Source organism: Melanotaenia boesemani, chromosome 6, assembly GCF_017639745.1.
Source record: "Melanotaenia boesemani isolate fMelBoe1 chromosome 6, fMelBoe1.pri, whole genome shotgun sequence".
NCBI lineage: Eukaryota > Metazoa > Chordata > Actinopteri > Atheriniformes > Melanotaeniidae > Melanotaenia > Melanotaenia boesemani.
The window spans coordinates 22,475,844-22,502,543 of record NC_055687.1 but is presented as its reverse complement, the minus strand read 5'-3'; the positions used below and the strand labels follow the sequence as shown (position 1 = coordinate 22,502,543).

At 37.7% G+C, this 26,700-nt stretch overlaps 2 protein-coding genes across 4 annotated transcripts; both read left to right on the top strand.

The window, feature by feature from the left end:
* Window positions 1-3,729: 3,729 nt before the first annotated feature.
* si:dkey-79d12.5 (protein BTG4) lies at window positions 3,730-9,087 on the top strand. The gene is made up of 5 exons (XM_041988774.1): window positions 3,730-3,862; window positions 6,577-6,754; window positions 6,854-6,991; window positions 7,210-7,522; window positions 7,978-9,087. Exons 2-5 carry the CDS (start codon window positions 6,582-6,584, stop codon window positions 8,188-8,190), a joined length of 837 nt encoding a protein of 278 aa, XP_041844708.1. The 5' UTR covers window positions 3,730-3,862; window positions 6,577-6,581; the 3' UTR covers window positions 8,191-9,087.
* A 525-nt stretch (window positions 9,088-9,612) lies between these two features.
* On the top strand, window positions 9,613-26,653 carry kcnn4 (potassium intermediate/small conductance calcium-activated channel, subfamily N, member 4). 3 transcript variants are annotated; one of them, XM_041988299.1, is made up of 10 exons: window positions 9,615-10,399; window positions 15,015-15,110; window positions 17,284-17,403; window positions 17,629-17,720; window positions 20,241-20,376; window positions 22,613-22,723; window positions 24,148-24,269; window positions 25,379-25,448; window positions 25,534-25,700; window positions 25,891-26,653. In XM_041988299.1, exons 1-10 carry the CDS (start codon window positions 9,998-10,000, stop codon window positions 25,934-25,936), a joined length of 1,362 nt encoding a protein of 453 aa, XP_041844233.1. In that variant the 5' UTR covers window positions 9,615-9,997; the 3' UTR covers window positions 25,937-26,653. The 3 variants fall into 3 exon arrangements, with proteins under 3 accessions (XP_041844231.1, XP_041844230.1, XP_041844233.1); XM_041988297.1 differs by having other exon boundaries at window positions 9,613-10,399; window positions 17,284-17,720; window positions 25,847-26,653; XM_041988296.1 differs by having other exon boundaries at window positions 9,614-10,399; window positions 17,284-17,720.
* The last annotated feature ends 47 nt before the right edge of the window (window positions 26,654-26,700 follow it).

The window sequence follows — 26,700 nt, the reverse complement described above, 5'->3', positions numbered from 1 at the left end:
CTGCAACATTCAAAGCCTGCTAACTCATAAAACTATGATTTAATACAGTCCTGTGAAAAAGTCTTGAGCCACTGCTTTTTTTTTATATATATATATAAAAAGACCAGAAAATGTAAAACAATGTAAACATATTTATTAAAACTTGCAAACACAAACAGGAATACAAAAAAGAGAAGACTTTTTACAATTCTGACCACTCTCCCCAACACATCCATAGCTGTCTCAGGCAGACTTTCTTGTAAGTTGTCTTCAGGGTTAGTTTTCCAGGCTTCTTGGAGGAGAGTTCAAAGGTTTTCATCAAACGTAGGCTACCTTTTAACCTGCTCTAAGTCAAGATGATCCTAGTCTGCTTCAGTAACTGTGACCTGGGCTCCTGGGAAGCTAATCCTTAACTGATGGTGGACTGTTGTGCATTCTACGTTTTAATGTTTTATGTAAAGCACTTTGAGTTGTCTTATACATGAAATGTGCGATACAAATAAACTTGCTTTGTCTTGCCTCAGTGTTGTCTGTGCTAATTTTCCTAGTTACATATTGATAACTGTGTAAACCAAAGATTTTAAATTTGGATTCATCACTCCATAAAACCTGTTTTCAGTCCAATTGTTGAACTTAAGTCATATTGGTCATTTGTTCATATCTAGTCTATTTAGTCATTTCAAGCGACGTTGTCTACATAAGAAGGGTGGGAGGGATGACAGCTGCTGGTTGGCTTTAGACTACTGCATTATTTGGTTATTATTAGACATATAAACTTCTTGGATGCGATAACAAAAACATCATAGTCATAAAATACTTTCTTTTTACAATCCAATAATCACAACCGTGATCACCATTTTTACCCTTCATGTGCTACCCTCCTTGTATATCCTTTGAATGTAATCATAGTCCTTATAACCTTCAGGGACTGGTCAACTGTAGCTATTTTTAAAATCCCTGACATTTCTTTAGTCTTCCATTTGTCTAGTGAACTGTGTTATCTGTGATATGTTTGCCTTGCCTTTTTTAATTTTTTGTAATGCATAATGTTTGTAAATGCAACTAAAGAAATGGTTAACATGCCTGTGTCTTTGTGGGAGGTTACTACTAACTAAAGGCATAAAGAAACTATTTAAAATGTGTTACTTGTCAAGTTGTCTGCTATTTGTAGTCACAACACTGGCTTATCACTTGAGTTAAGTACATGTGATTATACTTGAACAGGTCATGGTCAGTGTTCAGTTGCTTAAAAAACAAACAAACAAAAACATATCTGAAAAAGTTACAATGACTGAACAGAAATGGGTTAAAAAAAACAGCCAATGTTCAAAGAAGATATTAAATAATCACTTGAATCGCCAACGAACTTAACATACATGTGTTTGGGCTGTGGGAGGAAGCCAGTGTATCTTGAGAGAACAGAGAAAGAAAGGCCACACAGAAAGGCCCCAGCTAAGGTTCAAACCAGGCAGTGGTACTTAACCACCACACCACCATGTGCAAACCATAAACACGTTTAACACATGCATTTATTCTGCCTGATTGAGATGACATGGTAGGGGCAATTTAAAGAGCACAAACACTCATTTGAACCATCTTGTTAATATGATATGATGATACTGTGCATGAGCTGGAGTCTCTCAGTCTGTGTTGCTGTGAACTGCTGATATTTCTAGATGCATTATTGATCTGAAATATACCGACTCACATATTGTTTTGGCTGGAACTGACTGTATAAGGCAGAGCTGCAGTTCACAGTTCTTTCAAAATAACCCTAGATAAATCTAAACGAAGAAAAATGTCATAATCGTATGACTTTTATTGACGCAAAACCACACAGAAGACATTAAAAGAGCTGTTAAACCGGCTGTGTAATGTATTCAGTGTGTACTTACCACAAAATCCCAAACATAATTGAAGTCACAGTCAACACCAGAGGAAGAGCTTAAAGTATTTCCTTCTATAGCTACATGATATGTCTTCTGTATGTTTTACGGTCAAACATTTCACTTTTTACACCATGAAATGTATGACCATTTAAATATTATCACTGTGCAGATCAAATATTTATGAACAAAGTCTATGATCAGATTAGAAATCACCCAAATTCAACTGGCATCAACAGTATGTGAATAATAAAAGTATGTGTATTTCTAATGGGACTTCTGTTAAGCAAAAAAAATTTCAAGTAGAAAAAAACAAAGTGTAATGGAGTACTTTTTTAGTACAGTTCAGAGGAAAATACTGTACTTTTAATTCCACTGTATTCACAGCAACTGCAAAATGGATGGATGGATGGATGGATGGATGGATGGATGGATGGATGGATGGATGGATGGATGGATGGATGGATGGATGGATGGATTTATGTGAGTGCCATTATGAAGTAACATTACAAAATATATATTATTTTTTACCACCAAAACATGTAATCACAGACAGCTTGTCTGAATGCACTGCTTTAAGTAAAAATATTAATGCATCTTTTTTTTATTATTTTTATTTTTTTTTATTTCAGCATACCTGTTGACTGCAAACTGTTACTGTGCAGTAATAATGTTTTTACAGAAGCGAAGAGCTGCCATCCAAGGAAATAAATTGTATTATGTCATGTAATAACATGATAAGTTTCACATTTTTACAATAAATGATCATGATAATGTGAGAAATTCCATTTTTTCCCCCTTGGGTGGCAAGTCTACACTTACATTTGTTGGGTTATTTATGGATGAAAGTTAATTATTGCAAGTAAACTTCTGACTGTAGGATTTGCATTAGTACCAGAGTTAATCTGAATTGTATCTTAATAATATCAGGGGGTCACCAGATAATTGTAAGAAATATATAGCCTACATTTATCAAATATATATATATATATTTTTTACCAGGGCTGTCAAAATTTTACCATTAATGAATAAATAAATCTTTACAATAAGCACCTTAATTTTTTTTACACATTACCACATAAACAACAAAGTTAGTACACATGCCATATTAAAAATCGTAATTTTGACATTATCTCTGCGAGAGAAGCTGATTATGTTTTATCTCTTTTTCTGGGTTATGTATTGTAAAACTGATCTAAGACAGAGGGACCCCAGCTTGTTGAGCTCCTGGGCCTCTGCCTGGTCACCCCCTCTCAGCATTCTGCCTCTCTACGCTATATGTTAATGCAGAGGCTCCCAAACTTTTTGAGCCATGACCCCTAAGATAATATACATTGGTGTTCGTAAATAATAATTAATTTCTTTCTGAGCTATTATTGATAACTGCTTGTAATAAGTGTGGAATCCAAAGCATATATAAACAGAACTTTGAGTTTATTTTTATTTAATAGTTTTATCTGACTACATTCACCTTTTAGTGTTCCAATACTTTTTTTGTCATAGAACATTCGTTTTAACTGAATAAATAAGGGCAGTCTCAACAGGAAGTGGAACAAAATGAATATGATAAACAAAGTAAAGCTGTTATCTGGCACGCACCTCCAACAGAAAACTGAAAGGGACTGTACTTTCATTATAACAACAATACTTCATGTTTCCTGAGTGGAGAGGGAAATCGTCTCTGTGGTCTGGTGTAAGAAAAGTGCTTTTACTGTAACAAAAATGAAATACCCCCGCTGAGCTTTTTACCTCCGCTGCCCATATTTGGACCGGGCGGGGTGTCGGAGGCAGACACAACTTGCTCATGGCGATGAGTAAAGGAAGTGAGTCACGCTGACGGTAATCTTACGTCCCTATTGCAGCAGCGTAGATAGAACAGAGAACAAGGAAGCAACATGTGCCGACCATAATAACTCCAACAACACATCATCGCAGACGAGAGAGAGGAGCTCATCGCTTAACTGGATATTCACAGGCAGGATATTTGATAACACAATGTAAGTACAACATATTTTATTTTACACTGAACAAAATGCGGATATTGGTGAAGTTGTGACCATTGTCATATTTTCGATTGTCTTTAAATGTCTCACTTAGTTGATGTTGATACATTTCTCTTTTTTTTTAGGTTATTTAGTTGGGAACATATGAATTAACATGTAAATATATCAAACTTTATTTTATTTTATTTTTCAAAATTAAGACAAGTTTCCTTTTAAAGTAGTTTGCCTTGCCTACCGTAATTGCATCCGTAGGCTGGTTTCTGCTAACTTCGAGTTTCCATCGGGCGGGGGGTTTCCTGCAATGTCAGAAAAACCCAAACGCGTTTCTAGTAGGTAGCTCAGCCAAATTTCCTCTGTTACAACACATCAAAACAGTACAAACAAATGAGAAACTCTCCTGAGATTATTTTATTTTTGTAACTACTGTATCCTCAGGCTTCTACCACAAGCACGTGCACTCTTCTTGTGGCAAGTTGCGTGTCGGCTTTGTTATGTAGACTTTGTCCCACGCTAACGCTAAAAACAAAAAAACAAAACAAACAAACAAACAAAAAAAAAAAAAAACAAGTTTAGTAGCGACCCTAAAGTGAATCGACGAAACCACACAACAAAAAGGTCAGTAATCTTCCGCTGTATCCGCCATCAATCACTTTTACAGAAGTTGTAGAGTAACAGTGGTAAGTCACTGCACGCTACAGTCCCTCCTGAGTGCATCGACAAAGTGGTACACAAAGGAAAGCATCCAGTCGGTGTTGTTTTAAGGTATGTCTAAGGCTTTATATTGATGACAAACAGTGCAGGTCATTCTGAAAATAGGTCAAGTTTGGTGTACATTCTATACTGAACCTACACCGTCAGTCATAATATGCAGGTCACTGGACACTAAACAAACATGCTGAGCTTTTCTTTTTCCCTTTGTTTTTTCAAAGGGCTTCAGTGATCTGTTGATTAGATCAAAGAAGTTAGACTCTTGAAATGGCACACACGAAGTAATCAGAGAAAATAAACAGTACCAGTGATGTAAAAATCTTTCTATTCCTTTAGTTTCCACATTTTTTAATTTGTGTGACATAAATCAGCTGTAAGCTTTAGACAGCGAATGTACTGAATCAGCAGTGATACCTGGCCACAAGAACATAAAACTCAGTTGGAATAAGGGGACAAAATCTTGCATCATCCTTTTGGGAAAACATTTTCTAAAAGTCAACCCTTAATTTGTCATAATAATAAATAATATCGGCCTTTTATGTCTAATTGTCTCAAAATATTTTCAGTTTTAGCCAACAAAGATTGGCTTTGTTAACCAATCAAAGCAGTGAATTCAACATTTAGGTGTATTAGGAAATTATGAGCCAACTTGAGCCTAACTGATGCATTTGTTTATCCATAAAATAAATAAATATCATTGAATGTTCCAGATATTGAAATGCATGCTCCTTCAATAAGAATATTACAAAAAAATATTTAAAGAAAGTGATGTAATATCTTAAAATCACAGGGTATTCTTATCAGATATGAAGATAACTGGAATAAGCAAAATGATTCACACATTTTTGGTTTAAAGTTCAAAGAAGTGAATAATCAGGAGGTAGAAATGGCATGCTGAATGCTAACCTGGTGCTAAAGGAACTGTAGACATTCCCAAAACATCTGACATGTTTCAAACGATTCACATTTCGCCACAGTTGCAATTCAAGTAAAAGTCTTCTTTGAACATTCTTTGTTGTCACCTCATAAATCTCAAACTAAAGAACCCACTGGAAAAACTTGCTTTAAGTGCATGTTTTTTTTTTTTGTTTGTTTGTTTTTTTTCTCCCCAGTCCGGGTGACATCTTTCAGGTCTGCACATTGCAAAGTGTTTTGCCATCTGGTGACATAAGAAATGCAAAACAAAGTAAATGAAGAACAACACTTTGAGGAAAACATGCAATTTTCTTCACAGACTGATTATTGACTTTTATCAAAGCTGCTGTTTAACGGTCTAAAAATGAGGCCAGTCACGTGTGTGCTCTCATTTATCAGCAAAACATTTGTTTGGGGTTTAAAGTTGCTGCAGCGCTCACTTGTGTCACTGCTCGCCACTCTTAAGGGAAAGCTGCGGCTTCATCTACAAGAGCAAATAATAATTTAAGCACCTTACTGACTGAAGCAGTGTTGGTGTGTTGAAAGCCACAATAACAACCAACCATCTCAAAGTTCAAGGCCCAACTCTCTTGTCAGGGACAATATCATGATGTTGGCACACTCAGGCTGGGTCAACTGCAGAGTTTGAATTGCTTTGGCCTCCACTGAACACTATTTCACTCTGGTCAGCTTGACACTGGCACCTAAACAGACATGCTATCAGAAGATAAACAACACAGATAGCTCATTGGATTTGCATTTGCACACCAACACGGCATGAGTAGTTTGCATATTGTTTGCCTGTGTATTAACTGTAGTAATTTTGCCGACACAGAGCCATGTGAACATTGCAAAATCCCTGACACCCTTTCAGTCATGCTTAGCACAGAGGTCTCCTAAAGGTTATTAAGATAGAGGACTCAGGGGCAGCTGCACAGGGAACTGTTTTTATAACTACCACCAACATTCCCGCTCCCCCTCATCTCTTGGGAGGAAAATCCCAACATGTAAAAAAAAAAAAAAAAACAAAACACTCAAACATGAGATGGAAATATAAAGATTTTCCTTTGTTTCTGTTTGTGCAGATACCATGAAACGAGAGGTGAAGGCTGGAGTCAACTTCCTGAAACGTCTGGCTGTGGCACGTGGCAAGCTCGATGAAGCCAAGGCAGAATTGTTTGCTGAGAAGCTGCAGAAACTATTATGTGACAAATACGATGACCACTGGTACCCTGACTGTCCCAGTAAAGGCCAGGCATACAGGTAGTCATCGATATAGTGTAAAACTGTTGTCACAGAATGCTGTTTTCACACAGAGATGATTAGATCCTAATCCTAATTGCTGGATCTGAATGTTTACAGGTGCATTCGGATAAATAACGGAGTACCCTGTGATGAAGTGGTTGTTAAGGCCTGTGAGGAGAGTGAGCTATCGCCCAGCAAGCTGGGTCTTCCACATGAAATCACTCTGTGGATTGACCCAATGGAGGTGTGTGCAAGGTGAGTCATTGGCTGGCCTGCTGAGACAAAGAATGATTCAGACAGACAAGTCACAACAAGAAGGGAGCTTTCTTAGTCTAGTCTAGCAATTAAGAGTGAGTCGTCATCATGATACAATCTGTAAGCAATGTGTTAGGATTTAAAAATGTAGGAATATAGTGATACTTGGATTAAACATGACATGCACAGTCTTAAAATAATCCGCTCCCTCCTCACAGATCTGGGGAGAACAGCAGGCCCTTCACAATAGCCTGCTTCAGTGAAAAAGAGGAAGATGAGGAGCTTGTTAAGGGAGAGCAGGATGACGCTTCTGTGAACCTGGATACGTCAGATTACCACTCTGCTACCTCTTCGGATTGTGGTTCCACTCCGTCGAGCGACACAGAAGAGGAGGCTAAAGATGGCGAGCTGGAGGGAGAGCAAGAAAAAGATGGGGAGGTTGTGAAGAAGAATGTGACAATAACCATGGTGCCCAGGACTAGGAAATGGCACGGAGACGGAATAAATAAAGTCAAATACATTGGGAAGAAGGTAATTTTTAATTTCAATATCTCTTTATGTTTAAAGTGTTTTTTTTTTTTTCTCACAGGCTCCTCAGTAATTTTGTCTGTTAAACGTGCCTGTTGGTCTGTGCTACAGAGTTTCATTGTTATCTAAAAACCACACTGATGAGCCACACAGCAGCCGGGAACAACGTGTTCTTCAGCTACCATGAACATGAGCACTGTTGTTTGAATCCGTCCCACACACACCTCCATCCGCTATGAATACTGACTAGAGTACTTATGTCATAAATACTCATGTATTAGGGGATGGAGGAAACAGAAAAACTTCACAAAGCCAGGGGTAGAGGAAGATATCTGGGGAAAAAAACAGAGATTGAAATGACTAAAAGTTTTTTTTTTTTTTGCTTGTATATTTTCACTTTTAATCCAAAGGCATAAATTCCCTCCAGCTCTTACACCGTGTCCAATCTTTGTCTGCAGATCCCTGCTTCTCTCCAGTACTTCTACCACCCAACACCAGTGTGGCCTCAGTATAAAAAGGGTACTCCGGTGTTCCTGACCACAGTGTGTGCACCTCCAGCACCTCCACCTCCACCCCAGCAGGTTTTTGGCTACTACATCTTGCCACAACCATCACCCCAGTTCATCTTGCCTCAGGCCACACTTCAGCCATGGGGAGCTGTGAAGGGTTAAACCGTCCAGAAACTGCAGGATGAAGGGCACATAGAACATTGTATGCTCCTTCAGTTGAGCCATGTGGTAAAAGTTCTGCGTTTAGCCAAATTTGGGCCAGAAAGAGAACATTTTTTCACCCTGAAGTTCAAATCTTTTATAATTCCTCTGGTGACCTGCCAGTTCATGGCTGCAATACCACTGAACTTGAGCCAAAACTCTTGAACCTGCTGTGTCTGCACTGCTTTATTTCTCATGTACTGTACTAATTAAGAATGACTTCAGCCACTGGGTGTGTAGATTAACTCAGGAAATTTCAGCAATTTTTGTAATGCCAAACAATAATCTCTGTTCTCTTTGGTTTGGATCACTTTTGCCAGTTCTCTGATGGTTCATGATGTACAAATCAGTTAATCTTTTTGTAAAATGTGATTCAGGGTTTTAATAATTTGTAGCTGAATTTAGAATCTCTATATATTAAGAAGAGTGTTTTTACTTATCAGTGATGCACATATTTTCTTACTATTTTCTTGCAATTCTGTTGGCCACCAGTGGATGGTGCCCAAGTTACATCTAACATGTGAAATTATATATATATTTTTTCTTTTCTCTGTTTTTAAATGAACTGTGGCTGCTGTACATTGCAAATCTAACTTCACTGGATACTTTTTTAATGCTAGACCAGGGCTGTTTTTAAGCTATTTATTGTAAATAATTGTCTTTATGAGAAACTGCTACAGCTTTATAAATTGAATACAAATGCATGCTTCACGTATTCACTGATGTAATTATTTGGATGAATATTTATTTACTGTTCTTGCCACTTCAGTGTTCATTATTTAGTTTTTTTTCTTTTGCAGCTGTCATTTTCTTTCTTTTAATTTTTTACAATGCAGATAAAAGAAATTTTTACCTAAAATTACAGTCTTTGTTGATGTTGTTGATGTGAAATTTTAATTTAGTCTATTTAGTTGGAAAACACCTTATATTCTGAACGCTCTACTTTAATCCATCCTGTCATGGAGCTGACGATGTCATCATAAGCAGGATGCTGCAGAGGAAGTACCCCTGTGTGCGTCATTTAACCCAAGGCCATGTCGATGATCCTCCGTTTTTGTGGCTTACGGAGGACTTGCCATTAAAAATCACAAGTGATACAACAGTAAACAGTAAAGTGGGATCTTTCATGCGGTTGTTGTCAAGGGAACAAATGAGATAAAAAGGGGATGTTCAGTCGCGAGTCGTTAACCTTGAAAAGCTGTGTTTTGCGTACCACCGACAGACCTTGAAGGTAGACCTCGGGATGTCCCTGTGCCTGCTGCGGAACAAATGAAATCCAAATAAAAACAGATCCTTGTGCGAAGGCGCACTAAGTTTATTTTTTAGGTATAGGCAAACTGATCAGAATAGTGGTGAGAGAATCGTGTTTGTTCCATGGTCATTAAATTCAAACAGACGCCTTGTCCAGCGGCATGTTGTTGGATCAGACTTAAAACTAGTAAAGAATCTTTTTTTCAGCGAACCTGCAGTCTTCCGGTGATGCGGTGCAAAGAGGCGTTGTAATTCCTTGAGAGCGCACCAAGCTTATAACAAGTAGGCTACACACATGCAGCACACACTATTTCTGGCGGACTGACGCAAACTTTTAGAATAGTAAACAAATACGACTACAGAGCCCGAAGCTGAGTGCAAACAGCATCAGTGCGCGTAATCACTCCGCGCAGGTTGGTTGGAGCGTCAGAGCGGACCGGCCAAGTGTTTTGGAACTCCGCTATTTCGATGAGCAACAACCGGGAGAAGAGCTTATGCGCAATTCTTCCGTTAGACTATGCCTTCCCCAGCTCGGGGAGACGTCGCATCGGGGACTGGACAGTCAGAGGACGGAACAGCAGAGAGCTACGGCCGGGAAAGAGGGGAGAGTGGACGCCTCGTGTGCGCTCTGGAGATGGAGATGACAAACCGCAGCACGCACAGTGACTCCAAACGAGACTGCGTAAATTGCGATGGTTTGATCAAGCAAAACTGCGGGGACTCGGCAGAAGTTTCAGTGCCACTGTCACTTCCCGGGAAGCGCACTCATATGGAGGGAGATGATCTCTACAGACTACGGGATAGAAAGCTCTTAATAGAGGACAGAAAGCGCGTTTGTGCGTGGGCTTTGGGCACAGCTCTGCTCGGGATACTGCTCATGATAATCCACGCCGAAATATGCCCCTATGTTAATGTACCGGTAGGTCTTACAAACTAACCACAACGATGTCTTGGCCAGTGAAAAGCTGGATATGTTAAATTTTAGTATGTCAGAAATAACCAGAATAACGGAAAACTGTCTTTCATGATGCAGATGTTCTCATTATGCGGTCTTTGGTAAATGTTTACCAAATTAAGTTTAAGTTGAAGTTTAAACTTGCACTAAACAAGCAGATATTTAACAATATAGAATTGGCATGTTTCTTTAACTAATTTTAGTGCGATTTTTCATTTTATTATTATTATTCTTTTTTAGCTGATCATCAATTGATATAATTTTTGACTAAATAAAAACCAGTTTTCAGCATCATGCTGGAACTAAAGCTATTCACATTTTCTCTGCTGCAGGCATAGCAGCTCCCTCTGTATATGTCCACAGAACAGCTTTTCACTTCCTCTGTGTATATTTCAGTAACTGAATTGACCATATGTGGTTAAAAAATAATTCACAAACTATATTTTTTGCTGTCAAAACAACTTGCCTGATAAGCAGACATCACAAACCCCTGAGCTTTTCAGCAATAGAATCTGCACCTGGGCTTTGAACCCCTCTGACCTACTGATTAGTGAGTCCATTCCCAGACTTTTTGGTAGCGCAGCCTCATGACATTAACATGCAAATGTCAGTAGATAACAATGCTAGGCCACACAATAACAAATTATTAACTCCCTCTGACTTCCTACAGCACACGCCAGCTCCACATGTGGAAAAAAGTCATCATGCGTGCCGCTTAAAAAAAAAAAAGACCACCTCCATGCTGTGAAGTCGGTGATTGATTACAGTGTCAAAGGGCCCCACATTTCCAGCACACATCAGGTACACTTCTTAGACAAACCTATGGAAATGTTGCTGGTATTTCTGAAAAATACCTAATGCATTTAGAGAGCTGGACCTGGAGTCATTGTTAAATTAACTGCATTGGCACAAGCATGACTTTTCTTTTCCAGTTTACTTGTGCGAACAGAGAACAGGTGTTGTCCGATCATTCCTAACAACAGTTTGGTAGCATGGAAATGCTGATGCACTGGAAAAGTGTTCTGTGGTGCAGTTAAAGCATATTAATTTGGACTAGCTGCACTGCTGATTTAACCATAGCTTATATAACTTGTTAGAATTATTCTTCTTACTCTATCTAATGAAAGCTGGGGCTGACATGAATTTTTGTTAATAAAAACAACCTGTCGTTACAGCGAGCAGTGAACAACAGTATAATTTTCTTTTTTAAACAATATTTTTAAGTATGCTGCAGCATATTTTGGAGTCACTCTATTAGTTATTAACATCATGCAAAGCTATATTCAAGCATGGTTATGCATGAAAACAAGGCTATTTATGGAACGTTTTCCACATTTTACCTTTTCCCTTGCAGCAAGATTGTTAACAGTACCCCAGGCTATCTTTCCACATCATTTAGTGTATAATTATGGTGTTTGCATGGCCAGTCTAGAAAGTCTCTGTATGGCAGTGCTTGTGCCAGGAGCTTGTGCAAGGAGTGTGCGCCTCTGTGTGTGCATTGGATCTAGTCATCGTTTCTTTAACTTTCACAGAGTTGCTCTTTGAGACTAATTTGCTGATCATCACGTCCAAAATTAGACCTCTTTTGAATTGACCACATTATTCATGAACAGGTTTTTGGTCCAAAAAGGGAAAAAAATACAGTGATGCGATGAGAACAAAAGTTACCTATTGTATCTTGTACTAGGCAAACATGAGGTGTGTAATCACCTGAAATATTATCAAAAACACTATAACATAAGGTCACTATGACCTTACCCAAAAATGGTGATAAATGATGCAATACAAATTTATCATCTTTATCTTAATTTAGAAATTTGGTTTTGATTGATCGAACATCACATGTCCAAATGGAAACACATTTTTTAGAACATCATTACATGAAATACATGATACAGACATTCTTGGTCTTGGTGTACAAATGATATTAACACTTAGTTAAGTATATAGAACTGTAATTTCCAGTAACTACATGCTTATCTTGGCTATCTTCTGTGTTCATCACTCAGTTCATTTCTAGATGTATCTTCTTTAATATAATGACAAATTAGATCCTATGTTTTAATGTTATGCACAGTCAGGCAGCTTTATACAATTCTAATATACACATATTGAGTGAACTGCTGTGGGTCTGCACATCACCTGCTTCTTCTCTTTAAACTTTTTATCTGTCTTCCCGCAGTAACAGCTTTGCAGGTTACTGTTTTATTGTTTCAAAGTTGCATCAGGACAGTCCAGATGCATCATGGATGACACTTTACTGTGTGATCGTCATGATTCTTTATCTTTTTTTGTTTGACAATTGCTTTGGCAATTCCTCACTTACTGAATGCATAGTGACCAGTTAGGATTCATGCAGATGCACCTTACTGATTATCAATAATGAAAAGAGATAGATCTTCTATCAGATTTATATTTACAAAATATCTTTTAAATTTTCAAAAAATATTTTGAAACAGTGTAGAACATTAATGACTATATAACAGCATCGTCTCTCTTTGTCAGTGACAAACAATTAATTCCATGTTTTCTCAAGTGCTGTAGTTGACCTGTTTGGGTTAATGTTAGACTTTCTAAAGCCAATATGATGCAATGTGGTTGCAGCAAATTCACACATGGAAGCCAAAGCAGACATACAGTATCTGTTAGGTTTTGCAAATAAGCACATGTCAAACCACTGTGCTACATCGGCTATACTAAAGGAAGTAGATTTGGTTCATAACAAAATAGCAGTAACTACACAATCGTTACTAAGTGAGAGTCAGGTCTGCCTTAAAGATGTACTTTAGAAATCAGAAAGCAGGAATAATTCAAATAAGCCACAGTGCCAATTTGTGGTAATGATGCCAAACAAATATGTAACAATGTCTCCTCTGGCGTTTGACTGGTGTTAAGGGTTAATTTTGCAGTCTGAGTCTTGTAGTTATCGTATAGGTGCAAACCAGATCGTATAGGTGCAAACCAGATCACATTCTTTAGTACTTGCTTTTATGTTTTATTTTCAATTTATTTGCTGTGCACTGGGTGGCCTGTCCTGGTGACAGAGGCTAACTGTCTGTCCAAGACTACAAGAAATAATCCGTGAAATGGTTAACCCAAATTAGGAGGCTTGAAATGACTGTTTCCAAAAGGAAAGTTTTACAAAAACAATTTTAAAAACTCAACAAGAAACTTGTTGTTGCAGTCTGTTATGGTGCATGGTGAAATGTTGAGCTTTTGTGGAGTCCTCTAATTAGTCCTGGATGAAACACAGACATGATGTGGATGCTACGGCAGAAACTGTGGAAAACAACGTACCTTGCCAATGGACCATACCACCTACATGCTCAAGTTTCCTCAAGTTTGAAAGTTTGCAATTATCATTTTAAGTGTTAACCACTTCCTGTTAAAATCTTCCACTGACGTTGCATCTCTTGCTCTGGGATGCATGAATCATGGGTGATGGTGCTCTTTAACCTGCTGACATAAGGTGGTGTGGTAGAGCCCTGAGTACTTCTTCATTCAGTTTGTAAACCAATCTCACTGAGTGCATCTGTGCCTCCAGCTGTCAGTTCCCCAGAATGGAAAGTATTTAATTACAAGCACACTCAGTCGAGTAGCTTTTTATGTACTTTTTTTGGAGTTCATTATAGAATCATGAATTCCTTTACATTAGACCCTTTTCTGCAAAGTAGACCAAGATTATTACATTTGCAATCTTTTAAACTAAAACTCGTGGAATCTTTATCATTCTAAAACAGAAAATAGTTTGTATCCATATAAGAAACAATTAATTCATGATTAAAGAAAAACAACTCATTATTATTTTTTGGAAATTTTCTTTGATTGCCTTTTAAAGAAATCATCTTATTTTCCACCACCATGAAGTAAATTTGACCAAAATCTGAACCAACTCAATTTGAATTTAAAAGGTTTTGTTTTTTTATTCCCTAAAATGATATGGTTGCCTGGATTGATCATATCAGATGTTTTTTTATTTATTTATTTATTGTCACCCAGTGAGTGTCCACGTTTGGGTGCACTATTATTCCTAAGTTGATAATGTCCTCACAGTCGACCAATTATTTATTTTTTCTGTCCAGACTGTTTGGGGAAAATAAAACTCATTCTAGACTGTGACAGAAAAAAATGTAATTGTTTCCGCTTTATTGCATTTTTTAAAACCATTGCTAATGGTGCGGTTTTGGTCAGCTAACAGGATATGTGAGAACATGATATACTTAGATACAGACTGCAAGATACTGCTGCAGGGACAAGCACATTTTACTGCACACAGGGCATTTTCTTCTGAGTTTGTTAACAGTCAGTGACAATATGTTTGTGCTTTCTGTCTGCTCAGAACTTTTAATATAACAGCCTCTTTTAAAGGCAACCACACATCTCAAAGCATAATAGAAGCTTCTTTACTTAATTTGTATACCCTGCAATATTTCCACACATAGTTGTCTAAATAACTGTGCAGTCCAAAAGCTTTCATAAATCTTTATTAGTCAAGAAAGTTAATGGAAAGAATTAGAATCAAAGCTATTAGTGGGAACCTTCCTCTTATGCTTTATCTCCTTTGTTTCTGTCTTTCCAGGGCTCAAAAGTCTCCTTAATCATCAGCTGTTCCATTAGCCTGTCCACTGCGTGTCTCCTGATCCTCATTGTAGCCTTCCATTATAAGGACATCAGGGTGAGTTTACTTTTTTCCTCTCTGCTGGATGAGCTGTGTTTTATGCACCTCTCTTCGCCAGCCCAGTTTGTTCCAAACTGGTTAAAATCACGCTTTGTTAAATTACCTGACAAGAGTTTTTTGGAAGGAACTTTGAGCCCACTGATGATAGCCTTGACACCTATTATCTCTGTGTTGGAGCATGTGCAATGAAAAAAACCCCACTAATAATAAGTAAGTAAGTAAGTAAATAAATAAATAAATAAATAAATAAATAAATAAATAAATAAATAAATAAATAAATAAATAAATAAATAAATAAATAAATAATAATATTAATAATAATAATAAAAACCTGGATGAAACATCAGCTCTCACAGCAGCATATATATAATATTATATTATATAATATATATAATATTGCAGCTGTGATGTTCTTCCAGTACACGTGGCCTGCTGCAACAAGGCTGAAATTAAACAGTAAACATTTTTTTATTTGCTTTCCAACACTCAGCATGTACGTTCAATTAAATGCAGTGCAGACAACAAGTGGTGAATGTAGTGTAAATCTGCACAGTATTAATAAGGCCTGAACTACTTTTCGCAGCTCAGTTTCTTTGACTGTTAATCATACTGGTGGATGAACTTACAGAGTTTATGTTGTGTATCTGATTTAAGAGAGGTCCTCACCAAGTGTGTTGAGGCGATAAGGAAGGGCGGGCTTAGGGTGGAGACGCAGAAGAGTCATTGCAGAACGATGTCTGGTGTAGTTTAAGTACTTAAGTTTTGAAACAACAGTTACTAACAGTTTTAACCAAGTTATTAAAGAATATGAGCACTCAAGCAATAAAATAATGATACAGTTTTAATAAAACTAAGTTTTTAACACTGTTACAGCCCAGTTTATTTATTTTTGTTCTTGATCAATTTAAGGCCACACTAACATAGATTTTGAGGAAAAAAAAAAAAAAAGACTTCCTTATACAACCGCAATTCTAAAAAAGTTGGGATGTTGTATAAAATGTTAATAAGACCAGAATGTAATGACAAAACCATAGAAGCAGAAACCCACATTTAATTCACAACAAAACATAAACAACAGATTAGATGTTAAAATTGGGATGTTTCATCATTTCATGGAAAACTTTAACAAATTGTTACTATGATGGCAGCAACACATCTCAAAAAAAAAGTTGCAACAGCGTAAAGAAAAGGATGGAAGAGTAATTGGCACAAATAAAAAAACAACTGCAGGAGCATTTGACAACTAATTACGATAACTGGCAGCAGGACAGTAACATGACGGGTTTAAAAGGGAGTTTTTCAGAGAGCCCCTCAGATGTAAAGATAGGCAGAGGTTCACCGATCTGACTAAAGACTCATGAGATTGACAGGATAAATCTCTGTGTGCATGGGGCAAGGCTGAAGGTCAAAACTGGATTGCATTCTGTTTTTATTTACATTTTACACAGCGGCCCAACTTTTTGGGGAATTGATGTTGTAAATCAATATAAAATAATACAAGATTGAAAAGGAGGTAAACAGGTTGGTAGCTAACAAAAAGCAAACGCCATCAAAGCCCATACTAAAGCGGGTAGGAAACAGTCAGATCAAGAGCACCAAGACAGCTCATCCGCTACTAAGGCCAATATTGTAGTATTCCTAATACACAAAAAATTTAATGAACTTTTCTTTGGCCGTGCTGCAAATGTTCATGGAGTTTTATGGGCAGTTTTTGGGTAATCCTGCTAACAATCCAAGAAACAGAAACAGTCACATGTCTTGGCTTTGGCTCTCACCGTGGAGGAGGTACAAAAAGGATGACGCAATAACCAGATGCAGCAAGAAAACAAGAGGGAGATGAACAGACAGAGGTCACAGATAGTAAAAGTAAGACAGGAAGAAAAAGACAAGCACTGCAAACGTAAACAAACACAGGAAGACAAAGACAATATAGCACAGCAGACACAGCAGAGATGAATATTAAGAAACATAAGGAATATGAAGAAATACAAAGTAAACATGAATAACAACCAAGATAAAATTATTATAGATGCTGACTGACTATCACCACATCCCAGCGTCTTTGCATTTTCTGATTTTAGATTTTAGATTTTCACTTGTTTCCATTTTCTAAGAACACTTTCACAATACTTTTTCTCTGTATAATTTGCTGTTCTTCTTTTAATTTTAGCTGTTCATCATTGACCACAACCAGGTGGACTGGCGTATTGCAATGACTAGTCACAGGGTTCTTGTGATCGCCCTGGAGCTGTTGGTCTGTGTTATCCATCCTGTAGGATCATACTGGGAGGTGGGCCAACATGACAACTCTTCCTATGCTGCTCCACTCTGTGTTTCCAATCACCATGGGAAGGCCCTGCTGGACATGGAACTGTTACTATCAATGCTGATGTTCCTCCGTCTTTACTTGGTGCACAGAGCCATCCTGCTGCACAGCAAAGTGCTACTGAGTGCCTCTTACAGGAGCATAGGATCGCTCAACAATATCAACTTCACCTTTCGCTTTGTCCTCAAGGTACTGATGAACAAACACCCAGCACGAACGTTGCTGGTCTTCATCCTCCTCTTCTGGCTCACTGCATCTTGGATGCTTACTTTGTGTGAAAGGTAAGGGGGAAAGGGTGTGTTTCTTATTAAAACAAAATTAAAATGTTTTTGCATCATTAGATACAAATCTTAAGTGCAACAGTTGATTTGCCGGTAGTAGTAGTGTGAATATACTATCAGATATCTCTGTCTCGAAGCTATACAGACATGGACAACATTGTTGGCACCACTCTGTTAATGAAAGAAAAACCCACAAGTCACTAAAAATCACTTGAAACTGACCAAAGTAATAACAAACAAAAATTTACTGAAAATGCACCAATGAAAATCAGACATTGCGTTTGAATTGTTGCTAATATATATATATATATATATATATATATACATATATATATATATATATATATATATATATATATATATATATATATATATATATATATATATATATATATATACATATATATATATATATATAAACTAATGAAACAGGCCTGAACAAAAATGATGGCAGTTCATGGGAGATGACCAAGGAGGACACCACTGTTAAAAGCACATAATAAAAAGCCAGACCGGAATTTGCCATAATTCAAATTGACAAGCCCCCAAACTTCTGGAAGAATATCCTTTAGACAGTGTTTTTTTTTATTTCTTTGAGTGACATGTTTGCTTGATTGTTTTGGATTTTTTTAAGAGAGCTTATTCTCCTCATCACGGTTTGTAGTAAAAGGTAACAGTGGAAGAATGCAAACAACCTGCTTTACTGTATATAGTAATTACTCAGGCTTTTAGTCTTCATTAATTTTCTGTCACAACAGAAACAGCAGCTTTTCAATACAGAGTTTGCATGTTTTCTCTGTGTGAGGGGATTCTCTCTGGGTACGCTGGCTTCCTCCTACAGTCCAAAGACATGTATGTTTTAACATAGATTAATTAGTCACTCTAAATTCACCCCGGGAGTGAGTGTGTGGTTTTTTTCTCTCTGTGTCGGCTGTGCGATGGACTGGTGACCTGTCCAGGGTGTAACCCTGCCTCTCACCTGCTAATTTATGGGATAGGCTTCAACTTTAGATAAATGGATGGAGGGATAGATGTTTCTAATCAAGTCCAAGAAAATGTCTTTTGGTAACTCATGTTACTCAAACACAGACACACACAGCAGCACTTTATGCTTATTCAGTAACTTCCAGTCACTATTATACACATTCATGCACTGTAGTTTATCATGATTCCCCAAACCTTGATGGTGAAACGGACCTCTTAACTCAAAATGGATTTCTGAATAACTCATTTCATCCCAATCTTCTGTTTTGTTGGTCTGACATTAATTCCCTCAACTAAATGCCTTACAGATCCTCAGCAGTCTGCTTCATTCTTTCAACACTGTGAGGTCATTTGTTCATTTAGAGCTTAATGGGAGATTTTGTTTGTCTCAGTCTTGTGTGTTTTCATTTGTCAGGAATAAAAAAGGAGCATGTGAATGATCTCTGATAAGTCCATCTAACCTATCATCACCAAACTCTAACACCAGTCATTTTCCACATTACTTGATTACAGAATATTACACATGCACCTCTTTGCCCTAATTGTGAGGTTACCGAGACATGTACATTGGACTTGTTCACTATAATATTTTACAAGTTTACTCTGCTGTCTACTTACTGACTTCCAGCACTGATAACAGAGTTTGAGTTGAGTTGGCCACACCTTTAGTAAACCCACATGACTGTTACAGACAGAAAAATGTACATATGAATTCCTTAGAGTCACAGGCAGATTTGTAAACAATAAGAATTGCACTTTATCGAACATTCCCCTTTAGTTAGGATCTTAGGATTTTAACTACATCCATATAAAGGGTGTTGGATATATGTAACATGAGAACTAAAACTTCAGTCATCCCTTGCAAATATTACCATGGTGCATTTGTACAATAGTGATAGCTTTAACATTTTTACTAATATTATGGGAATTAATGAGCAAGCTAATGAGCGAGACAGTTTAGTGGATTTTGGAGCATGATTACAAGCATGTTTGGTTGATTAATATTTTGTACATTGATATTGCAGTCTTAAATTTACTAGATTAACATCAGCAAACATTTTGTTTACTTCATGTCGCGGAAGCTGTGCAATCTGCCGACTTTCTAGAAATCCTTTTTAAGACATATACGGTACTGATTTGATGCAAACATCTAAACATAAGAGTTGTTGATGCACGATGTTGTTGAATGATATGTAATAGTGTTCAACCCTTGTGTCCTCAAATTTACCACCTTCTGGACACTTGTGGCAAAAAGGAACATGCACAAAAAACTACCATCAATCATCATGCATCTTTTTTTTCTGCTTTTTTTTTATAAATCAATTTACTAAACATCCTTTTCAAGATTTTATTCCCATTGCAGGCAGACAAATTAAAATCTTGTATTGTAAAGATTGCAAAGATTTCAGGGAGTTTTTTGTGGCTGTGCCAAAATAATATCAGGTGTCATAGCTTCACGAATGAAGTGGGATTCATAAGAGTTTCTGAACACGTTTTTCTATGACAACTTTTAGTCCTGCTCTCTCTTCCTTGCAGGCAGACCCAAGCATCGACCGGGCACATGGATACGGCTCTGTGGCTCATAGTCATCACCTTTCTCACGGTGGGCTACGGGGATGTGGCACCCAACACCAGCTGTGGCAAAGCAGTTTGTCTCTTCACTGGTGTCATGGTAAACAGACTTATTTACCTGTTGAGAAATATAGAATATTGTAATAATATTATAAAATATAACAAGAGTAATTGTCTGAATTCGAATTTTATTAACTTGTGTGCATTCATGATATTTCTTCAAGTGGTTGTTGTGGCTTCTTATCAGAGGATTATGATGCCAGGACATCAGCGACAATTTCATCACAAAACTCATTTAATGCTTGATTCAGAAGGAACAGTGTGTGAGGAATGTCTTGTCTTTGTTTCACTTTTCTATCTATTCTGAATGAAAACACTTTGTGCAGCCAACCTCTTGCATGGAAACAAGGTATTCTGTTAGCGTACTTTTCATTTTGTCATGCTATGTTGTCTCTGAATGGGTCTATTTTCCTTCTTCCTTCGCTTTGGGTCCATCTGTATTGCGTCATCAGCTCTGTCCCGTTCTCTTCTATCCTCATGTGTTGTACTCTTCTGGATTGTTCAGATTCTTTTGCCCTGTTTTTCCAATCTCTTTATATTAATTTTCTCTGCTGCTGATCACTTACTTTTATTTAATTCCTTCCTAGTGTAGTTCTGATTTAGTCTATTATTATATCTGTCCTGTTCTATGTTCTACATTTTCTTCCATGATAGCTCGCCTTCCCTTTCTTCATATGAACATTTTGCCGTTTCATTTCAAAGCAGTGCATTCAATTTATTGTTTTTCTGTACTGTCGTACTAGGTATCTATACTATACATTAAGCTAGTACCCAGTTTTAATTGAACAGAATGCACTGCTTGCTTCACACAGTGACTTTCAAAATCATTAGCTTTTGTAAAGGTGTAGTGTTAGGTTTTTTGTCTGTTTTCTATCTTCATGAGGAAGAAGGGAGTGTCCCAGAGAGCCATTAAAATGGTCTGGTTACCAAGCCCATGTGAAGAGGAGCAAATCAAAGCTAAATAAGCTTATAAAAGTGAAACAATATTTTTTCTGTGATTAAATGTGCTGTAATGCAAAGGGTCAGACTGTCACAGGATGACTGGAAGATCAGAGATAAAGCTGGAGATTAAAAGGTTGAGAAAAAGAAGTTAGTAATAAAGCAAAAACTTGGAGAAAGGTAAGACAAACAGTAGCTCACTAAGAGTGAGGAGTGGCTGTGTTTAAATAGCATGAATGTACTTTACTGCCACCTCAAATTCCAGCAAAAGCAGATAAGAGTCCTTCTGTGGTTCTGGATGTGGGCACAAGTCCGGTTTAGACACCTCTGTGACAGAGTGGAAAAAGGCCTTCCTGGTCTTTTCCTCTGTATTTCTCCATCGGCCTTGTTTTTATAAGTCCCCCCCTTTTAAAGGGAAAACTTTCCACCATATCCATTTTTAGGTGCTTTATTGCCTTTGGCACCACAACAACATCAGGGCGTGCCAACCTGTGCCCACAATTTTGGAAAAAAGAAAAAATCCAACTCCCATCAGGGCAGCTCTGGGAGCTAAAGACTGTAGTGATGCTCACACCTGTAACAAGGCTGAAAGCTTCAGCTACTCTCCAGCCATAACTCAATTTGCAGCTGTGTTGGGGGGTTGACAAGATTGTTTACAGCCCATAACTGTGTGTGGATGGATCCCAGGAAAGAGTCTGTACCTCCCAGGTTTTGCAGACTATGTAATGATAGAAACGTTGTAGTTGTTGGAGTAAAGATACACATATCTTTCAAAATGTGGGCTAAAGCTCTCTTATGCTTATGCTTTATCTTTCTCTCTTTTTTCTCCCTATTGCAACCCAAATAAGAGAAAAGAAAGGTAAAAACTGGTTAATTTCTGTCATTATCCATAATGAAAATGAGGAGTATTGTGCATATGTCTTTTTGTGGTACAAGATGAGATTTGCTCCATTGACCATTGGATTACTCACCATCACTCTGCAGTCTCCATCCAGCAATAGCATAAAGCTATTCTCAGAGGAAACCCGCACTATTATAGTGCCATGGAGGCCTGTGTAACCATTGGACTTTTTGTATAAATATAACATGATTTATTAAAAGAAACCATTTGAGATATGACGATAAACATTTACTTTTTATAAAAACAGCTTTTTCCTTTGAGGGTAATAAAGGGGCAAAGAACACTATTTAGGATTCAGACAAATCAGATTTAAAGTCAGATTGTAAAAGTTAGCATCAGTTTTGCTTTAGTATCTTGGATCAAATTAAATGAATCATTAAGGCACTGTGGAGGAGACAAGCAGTTGTGTAACAGTTGCGTATTTGTTTGGTTTTAGGGTGTAGCTTGCACTGCCATGCTGGTGGCCATCATGACAGAGAAGCTGGCTTTGAACAAAGGAGAGAAACATGTGCACTTCTTCATGCTGGACATCCAGATCTCTAAAAGGGTGAGCATGCATACCATGCATATATATAAACAAACACTGAATATATATATATACTTTTTTAACGTTGTAGCTATTCCTTTTAAGTGTTGGCACACAAATCATTTATCATTCTAACCCTATTCTCTGCACCCTCTTCTCTTACACCAACAAGCTTCATATCCTCGATCATCACATCCAGAAATCTCCTCTTTGGTCTTCCTCCAGGTCTCATGCCTGGTTGTTCAGACCTTCCTAGTTATATTTAAAATGTGAACCTAATAAAACGTCTTTCCTTTTTGTCACATTTGCATGTTGTTCAGTCATGAAACTCAATAAAGCAGATAGAAATGCCATGATGGACGAGTCACAACTTTCCATGTTGCATGCGAGTTTGATTTTTTAATTCAGTTTTTATGTGCATTTCATTCCTTGACACACAGCACAGGATGCTGTTGGAAAAGAGGAGGGAGATAAGCTCTGCCAACCTCTTTATAGTCTTTTCAAGGTGTCAAACAGAGGAAATAATCTTATCTGTCAGGAAAAAACCTTGTGTCAGTTTGGGTCAGTGTAGTAAAGGACAGGAAGCTGTGAGCTTATGCATGTGTTTATGCTTATGTGCATGTGAAAAAAATGGTTTTCAGAGGAGTTACTCCGCTTGTCAGCTTGGACGGGGTTTCATGTGTTTGCAGATTAATAGTAATAAAAGCTTCCTAGAGTGTCCATGGAGAATATAACATATATAGAGAGAAAGTAAAGATTATACATATGAGTATAATGACTATTAGAGATCCTACAACGTTGTGTAAAATGTGCAACAACTCTTTGCCAATCATGTAGCAAACTCTTACCGCAGTAGCTGCAATGCTGAGGAGGATACAACCATTTCCTTTCTCCTGGTGGCTGCATCCTGTCTCTAGGCTCGTCTTTTACGCTTTGCGTGTGCTTCTCTTGGCTTGTGTGTGTGCATGCATCCTTCTGAGCTATCTGGTGCAGTCCAAATTTACACTGACGGGAATAAGGGAAGACATCTGGATGCAAACACTGACAATTTCTATTAATAACCACCTCAACAGGGCCAGAGTGACATCATCACAGGGCAGTTCGCAGTGATTTGTGCAGTTAAACAAACAGAAAAGTGTAGAAAGACCTGAGTTTAGGTCATCTGATCTTGTGTTTCAAGGCTCTCTGTTAAAAGAACGAGCTAATAGGTCTTCATTATCTGAAATCAGCATAATAGAGCAGAATGGTGGAACAGGAAAGACTATCTGGATTTAATCAGCTGCTCTGGATGACTTTTTTACATCCTGTACTGAAACATCTAACAGATATAAAGAAGCTGCGTGTGATATTTGTCATTAAAGTTTCGTCATATTCTTATCACTTTTTTTTCTGTTTATGGAAACCGTGTCTGATCAGTTCACTTGTGTGTCCGTCTCTTTTATCAGATCCGCCATGCTGCTGCTAATGTTCTTAGAGAGTGTTGGCTTCTGCATCGTGCAAACCTGCCAAAGGGCAACCACGGCGAACACCGAAGACACCAGAGATGCCTTCTGGAAGCCATCAGAGTGTGAGTTGATGCTTTCAGTGGGCGTTGGTCTATGTGCCTTGTATGTGTATTTTACGGGTCATTAACTTGTGTCAGTATGTCTAACCACAGAGTCACAGATTGTAACGCCTAATTAAGATTGGTAATTAGATTTGTTTGCAACTCTCTCTCATGTGGGCAGGGTAGAAGAATGTGGGCAAGGTCCACCCTTGTATTGTGCTGAATCCACGACAGTTCCTCCTAGCAAGTGACAAATTAAAATGATTGGAACATGATTTGATAGCAAGTCACAAAAAATACATGCCTTCCTGTGCACTAAAAAAGAAACAGAACATGAAACGATGTGTTATCTTTATTATGTATTATATTTATTCAGTTATTTACTTGCACTTTTTGAAGCTGAATCCTGTCATCAAACTCTTCTACTGAGAGCATGTGGATCAGACAAGCCAGGAATTGCAGAAGAGTAGTTATGTGGTCCATTATCCTGTCAACAGGATTACATGTGTGATTACATGTGAGTGTATGCTGGCCTGTGTGAAAGGTTTGTGCTTCCTGCTTTAAACTGGGCTGAACCACTACAAATAAACAGTCTGTGGAAAGTATGAGCAGGAGGACTCTCTACACCTTGAAATTAACATACTGTAATGAAACTCCATCACCCCATCACTCTCACATTCTCACAAGCTGGGTACTTGATTAAGATATTTGTTTCCTTTTTTTTTTACAGATACCTCTACTCTTATCCATCTGTGGTCTTAAATTTATCCATTTTCCACCTCTATATGTCAGAAAACCCTCTAGCAATGTTTAATAGCTTTTTAACAAACTCAGCATGCTGAGGAGTGGAATACTTGTCAGCATGTTCCTGACCAAATCAGGGGTTCTGTCTTGTGCCAGGACGCTCGATCTGTAGACAGGCAATCCAGAGCTCATATTGGAGCTTTTAAACCCTAACCTGTGATAATATTGGCTTTATAAGATTAATCCTTGTAGACCTAAAAAATTTCTGTTTTCATTTCTGTGTCTTAGTGTAACATTTAGGAAGGTGTAAATAAAAAGTGTTTATGTTTGAAATACCTCCACATGACGGATCTAACCATTTTTATTTTCTTTTGTCTTTTGCACAGATTTCGACATTTACGCCTCAAGCAAAGAAAACTCAGAGATTATGTCAGTCAGATGGTGGACCTTCCAAAGGTACCTAGCCATTGGTTGTAAATATATCTTTAGGTTTTCATCGGTTTTGAAGTTTACATATGTGTTGTTTGGTTGCCTTGATCAGATGCAGATGATCATGTGTGACCTCAGTGCCAACTGGAATAACTCGTATCGGGAGCTGGAGCAGCGCATCCTCTCCATGGAGCAGAAGCTGGATGAGCTAAGTCGCTGCTTCCAGCAAACATCTGAGCTGCTGTCTGAGGTTCTGCATCACCGCAGCCCAGTAGTCAGGTGAACTGCACTTACAGCTGTGCAGATCTGATCACTACATTCTGCAGGATGTGGTTCTGTAGCTGAGCCGAATTGGAGCGTTTCAGCTTTTGAGAAAATCTATCTGTTTGTGGGGGATGTGTTATTTATTTTTTGTCTTTTGGCAGGTGACATAGCACCAAACACTCATATGTAGAGCTTTCTTCTACAGTACCCATGATGAATCCTCCACACCCAGAGCTGCTCCAGACTCTTGACATGCGGAATCATTTGGAAGACTGGCATACCTGCTCAAGATCTCATCCTCTGCTCCTGTGCTGAGTGCACTATGCAAACATTCATTGCTGTAAAATTACAGAGACCATCAGAGTAAATTTTGCTATTTTTATGCTTTCAGTAGATCCATCTGTGATAAAGCACAACAACTAAACTGATCTCAAACAAGGATTGTGGAGGATTTTGTAAAAATATCAGTTTAAACTGCTTTACATATGATTTTATTGATATACACTATTACTGTCTGATTCCTGTGGAATGTGTTTTAGTTTAATTTTATTGTAAGTTCTTTGCAATAATTTACACCCATAACCTAATCCGTTTTGGAAAAACCGCTCATAAACCTTTTTTTTTTAACCAGTTAGCAGACTGCTTAATGGTTAAAAAGCTGATTATTGTTTATAAACTCTAATGAAATACAAAATATCTAACAGGTCCTCATTATTTCTGCTTTTCTTAAGCAATCGAAAGGAAGTGGGACTGAAATTGGACAAAGAAGAAACAAATTTTCAAGAATTAGTAACAATTTTTTTTATTTCCAACTGTAAACGTGTGGGACACCAGTGGTTGTCAACCAAAATGTAATGTGTACATTGAAGGTTGTAATTGTCTGATACAGGAAAAACATCTGATAGTTTACACCAGTTGAGAAAAATGACAGGGGAGTCCAGCCTGAAACGACAGCTTAACTGCTCCCTCTGGTGGACAAGTGTGAAGTAAAATATTTAAGGTCAAAAATCATAAC

Coding starts and splice junctions, on each gene's coding strand:
- si:dkey-79d12.5 (XM_041988774.1), top strand. CDS start 6,582: ATGAAACGAGAGGTGAAGGCTGGAGTCAACTTCCTGAAACGTCTGGCT. Junction 6,755..6,853: donor AGTAAAGGCCAGGCATACAG/GTAGTCATCGAT, acceptor GAATGTTTACAG/GTGCATTCGGATAAATAACG. Junction 7,523..7,977: donor TCAAATACATTGGGAAGAAG/GTAATTTTTAAT, acceptor CTTTGTCTGCAG/ATCCCTGCTTCTCTCCAGTA.
- kcnn4 (XM_041988296.1), top strand. CDS start 9,998: ATGCCTTCCCCAGCTCGGGGAGACGTCGCATCGGGGACTGGACAGTCA. Junction 10,400..15,014: donor GCCCCTATGTTAATGTACCG/GTAGGTCTTACA, acceptor CTGTCTTTCCAG/GGCTCAAAAGTCTCCTTAAT. Junction 20,377..22,612: donor GTCTCTTCACTGGTGTCATG/GTAAACAGACTT, acceptor GTTTGGTTTTAG/GGTGTAGCTTGCACTGCCAT.